At 48.4% G+C, this 5,000-nt stretch overlaps 2 protein-coding genes across 1 annotated transcript in view; both read left to right on the top strand.

Annotated features, from left to right (window-relative positions):
- LOC308166724 (homeobox protein SIX6) overlaps window positions 1-5,000 on the top strand; it is a gene marked incomplete at both ends in the record, with an annotated part of 165,212 nt that overhangs the window by 119,082 nt on the left and 41,130 nt on the right.
- Window positions 1-5,000, top strand: part of prkcha (protein kinase C, eta, a) — a gene marked incomplete at both ends in the record, with an annotated part of 33,361 nt that overhangs the window by 26,686 nt on the left and 1,675 nt on the right. The window contains 2 exons of the mRNA XM_080541078.1: window positions 456-594; window positions 2,843-3,031. Of these exons, the coding sequence (XP_080397204.1) occupies window positions 456-594; window positions 2,843-3,031 (328 nt within the window). The remainder of the gene's footprint in view (window positions 1-455; window positions 595-2,842; window positions 3,032-5,000) is intronic.

A 5,000-nucleotide genomic window follows, 5' to 3' on the forward strand; every position in this document is an offset into this window, starting at 1 on the left:
ACCATTTCCACAGAAATTGTATCTGTCTAGTTAACATCAACGAAGGGGGCAGTGTGAGAGTTGTTAGGGAATTATTTAAATATAAAATAGAAGACGGTGCCTAGTTTCCTCAAATGCATAGAAAAAGTGTTTTTTAATTATCTTTTGCAAAAGGAGAACAGTTTACAAGCATGACAGACAAGATCTGGCAGTCAAACATCCTCAGTAGTGTGACCTCAAGACACAGAGCTCATTTCCCCTACAGAAGAGGGGAAGAGGGTTCACAAAATAGTGGAGAAAAAAAGCATTCTAGCATGCTAGCATTCTAGCATTATGAATGTCTATGTCCCCTGGCCCTAGCATAGATGACTTTTGTCTTATGATGACTGATGGAAAGATGATTTGCTGATTTTGGGAGACCATGCCTGTGTTATTATGTGTGTGTCGTAGCTGAGACGTGTGTTGTTGCCCTGCAGGGACCTGAAGCTGGACAACGTCCTCATAGACAAGGACGGCCACTGCAAGCTGGCTGACTTTGGCATGTGCAAGGAGAACATGTTCGAGGGCGTGGCCACCGGCACCTTCTGTGGCACGCCTGACTACATCGCCCCTGAGGTGAGCTTCACCCCGTCGCCATAGAAACACACTTACTACGGCTGCTTTCGTAAATTCGCTCTGGAAATCTGATCAGTACTCATAGAATGCCTCTAGATAGAATGCATAGAATGCATCAATCAAATGACTTGGTCCCTTTATGACGTTGAACCCAGTGTGCGCTACCGGCGCACTCAGAGCAAATTTACGAACGCAGCCTATATTGAACACACACCTAACTTACTATACTGCTCATCCAGTGTTACACATACATAGACAAGACTGTGGCTGGCCGCCATAGTCTAATTTGTCCCGCCATAGTCTAATTTGTCCCGCCATAGTCTCATTACTGTGTGTTATTGTGTGTATGAAGATTTTTACTATGTGCTAAATAAAGAAGAAAAAAATTATTTAAATTAACGAATTTACCTTTCGTACCCAAATTTTTTTTTTCTTGCATTTCCCCCGCTTTTACGTGGTCCACAGTCTCACAAATCCTATCCTGTGGGAAACACTGCACGTCTATTACACAGCCTGTGACTTAAGTCAATACGGAGCACTGAGATTCAGACTCTCTATCCCTATTGGTCTGAATATTGGCCGCCATCATTCCATCATCACAGGTCAAAGGAGTTCACATTTTTTCAGAAGCCAAGCCCCAGGGCCTACGACATCACCCCACCACTCTGAATGCAAACACTGTGACCGCCTGCTCATTACTCCAGGCTCGCTGGTGGTTTTACAGAAAGCTAACACACCGGTGTCGTGTTGGCCGGCGGCCATCTTGTTTGAATTCTGTCAGAAGAGCCCGCCCCATCTGAGCCTGTGAGCTGGGCTCTGTTTGCCAACACTCTTTTAAAAAAATCCCCGTGGATTTTTACAGAATTTTGGAAATTATATGAATTACAGAGTTGCTTTTACAGTAAGTTGTGTGTGTGTTGCTGCCGGTTACGGAAACCTATTAAAGCTATATTTTATGACTAGTAATGTCCACATGTCTGGGTGCATGAATGACTTCATTGCTGCCTCGGTGTAGCCTGGTGAGAAGCAGAACCACAGACCTTGTTGCAGTGGTGTTTCAGTGTTTCCGTGGTGTTTCAGTGTTGTACAGTGTAGTGTCAACGCAGGTACAGGTGGGGACATACAGGTATGTGCTGTAACATGCAGGGGGGCCGCTGGTTGTTTAGGGCCACAACTGCTAGAGGGGGGGGCTACACTTGTGCCGTCGATGTAGCGCAAGTTAACCATCCGTCAATCCAAAATTCTGCTACCACCCCCCTTGACACTCCCCCCCCAACCACCCCCCCCAACCCCCCCCCCCCCCCCAGGGACGAAACACCCGACGATCCAAAACTCCACTACCACCCTCCTCACTCCCCCCCAACCCCTACCCTACTACCCCCCCCACCCCACGTAGACGAAACACCTGACAATCCAAAACGCTGCTATACCACACCGAAGTCCTAGTTCCCCCCCTCTGATCTACACGTGGCAACCCGTATCTCTGCATGTCTCGCTGACATTTCAACATGGATGTCAGACCACCATCTTAACAAGACTGAGCTCCTCTTCATCCCCGGGAAAGCCTGCCCTCTCCAAGACTTCTCCATCACAGTGGAGAACTCTACTGTAACCCCCTCCCTGACAGCCAAGAAGTGGAGTGATCCTGGACAACCGACTATCCTGTGCGGAGAACATTGCAGCAACTGCTCGCTGTTCACTCCGCTCCTCCACCTCGGCTGGCCGACTGGCCCCACCACCTCTACACCAACACGGCAGTCATGCTGCCCGATCACGTCTCTTCACAACACTGGCCTCCCGCTGGTGGAATGAGCTTCCCACGGCTGTCAGAACTGCAGAGTCACTACCCATCTTCCGTCGTAGACTGAAGACCCATCTCTTCAGGTTACACCTTAACTGCTCCTCCTGAGACATCTACTGCCCCCCAGCACTGCGTCTCCCGAAGACACCCGCTTTTCCCCTCTACTGTGTCCCCTAAAAACTTCTATTTGCCCCCCCTTGTACTGTTTCTCTGTTTCTCCAGTGTCTAAATAAATTGTTTTCCTTCTATCAATGGCCCTGGGCCTGAGCTGGATTACTCTTCCTGCTACGACTGGTGGATTGATGATTCAATTGCTTAGTCAAATGTATTGATTGTAAGTCGCTTTTGACTTACAATCAATACATTTGACTAATGCTAAATGCCAAAAATGTAAATGTAGTGACCGGGTACCAGGACATGGTTGACCATCTGGTCCCTCCTCCTCAGATCCTGCAGGAGATGCTGTACGGCCCCTCTGTGGACTGGTGGGCGCTGGGCGTGCTGCTGTACGAGATGCTGTCAGGCCACGCCCCCTTCGAGGCGGAGAACGAGGACGACCTGTTTGAGTCGATCCTGAATGAGGAGATCGTCTATGCCTCCTGGCTCAGCACCGACGCCGTCAACATCCTCAAAGCAGTAAGTCCGTCCTCCATGTGGAGATCAGCGATCTGTCCTGAATTATTATACACTTATTATACACACAATAATAATAATAATAATAATAGTCACAATAAAGGGTGATGAATGAATGAATGAACACATTTATTTGACAGGTTTTTAAAGGAGCCTAAAAAGCATGTATAAAACCTGTATAAAAGAGAGAAACCCATCAAGGAGAATACAAGAAAGCCAGAGGCTAATTTCCATTGTGGTCCTTTGATGTTAAAGATGTAGAGAGGTATCAGTCTTGGTAATTGTAATCCAGGAAGTATTCTGTGACAGTTATGTTTAACCATACAACCAATGATCTAGTGGAATCATCGATAATATTGTGATTGGTCTTTAACACCATGCTACAAATAACCAATCATGTTTAGACGTCAGTAAAAGAGGACTGTGCGTTCTGCCAACGTGCTGAAGGGGATAGGGGGATGAATTATTCTACTCAGAGTAGAGAAGAAATGGGTAGTGAAGAAATGGCTAGTTTCCATGCCGACATATTTGCCATGAGCAGTCATCGCCCGTCAACGAACACACACTGTTCGTCTCTCTGTATGCAACATCTGGGAGGAACAGTGCTGTGTAACAGCCCCCCAGGTAGCAGAGGTCACAGGGCAGGGGTTTGGGGTTGGGTTAAGGTCTGTGCCAGCGGAGAGGGGGGGTACCCCAGGGGGGTAAGGGGGGGGGTCTCTCCTGGCTACAGCAACCGACTGGCAGCTTCTCAGTTCTCCCCTCAGCCTGCTGTTGGGCCCCCCCCCCCTCCCGCTCTCTTACATAACTATATTAAGGCACGGTCCGTTTCCCAGCCACAGCTCAGGCTATAAATACAGCCTCTCCTCTCTCCCCCCCCCCACCCCCACCTCATCATCATCCCCAGTTTTTCCGACATGCTTCTTCATGAAGCCGCTATTCAACCACTGATTTGCTCCTAGCGATCCTAGCCCGTTACGTAAAAGCCCCGTAATGTCGTCACAAATCCATAGGCTCTCTCTCTGGGCATCTGAGTGGATTTAAAGCTCTAGCTCTCTATTTATACCAAGAACCACTCACCAAGATTCGACTTCCTGTTTTGCCAACGACTGACCAGTGTGTCTGTCTGTCCGTCTACCGGTCCTTCTAGTGTTCAGTGTTCACAAGGCGACTGGTTCCCACCCTGATATTTGATAGGCAAATTTTAGGAGAGAGGTGGTAAATGCGTCTCACTGTCTCATTGTTTTGCATGCGTTTATCTGACCTGGCAGGTTTTGTTCTCCAGTGTCCCTCCTGTGAGAGTTCAGATGTCCGGCCTTGGCAGAGCGGTCCTACCCGGTCTCCGTGTTTAGAGATAGTATACAGTAGACACAAATAGCTTTGTGGTCAAGAAGAGGAGTTGGGAATTACACACTGTTAGGTAGATGTCTCTCTAGCTCAGAGGGACTGATTGAGCAGATAGCCACACATCCCTACTTTGCTCCTCTGGTCTTCTCTCCTTTCCTTCCCTCCTTTCCCCTCCTTTCCCCTCCTTTCCTTTCCTCTCCTTTCCTTCCCTCTTTTCCTCTCCTTTCTTCTCCTTCCCTCTCCTTCCCTCTCCTTTCCTTCCCTCCTTTCCTCTCCTTTCCTTCCCTCCTTTCCTCTCCTTTCCTCCCAACACTTCATCTCTCCATCTTTTATAGATCTTGGCTCTCCCCTATCTTCTCTCTCCTCTGCTGCTTTCCTTTCTTTCTCTCAGGGGTAGAAAAAGCAAGATTGCTTTGTTATGATGAAGAGTGATGGTCCAGAGCTCTCTCTGTGATCCTGGACCGACATCCTCCTGAGGTGACAGTAGTTTGGGCCTGATGAGGACCATTAATCTTCAGGTGGACCGGGGGTTGAATCTGGCCACCTTGCATCCTGGGGAAAGGCCTGTTCATTAGTTTTTTGGCCTAGCGTGAATGTCAACACTAGCCTTAAGGTGTGTGTGCCGACT

Source organism: Nansenia antarctica (assembly GCF_963989245.1).
Source record: "Nansenia antarctica genome assembly, chromosome: 1".
In the NCBI taxonomy this organism is placed as follows: Eukaryota; Metazoa; Chordata; class Actinopteri; order Argentiniformes; family Microstomatidae; genus Nansenia; species Nansenia antarctica.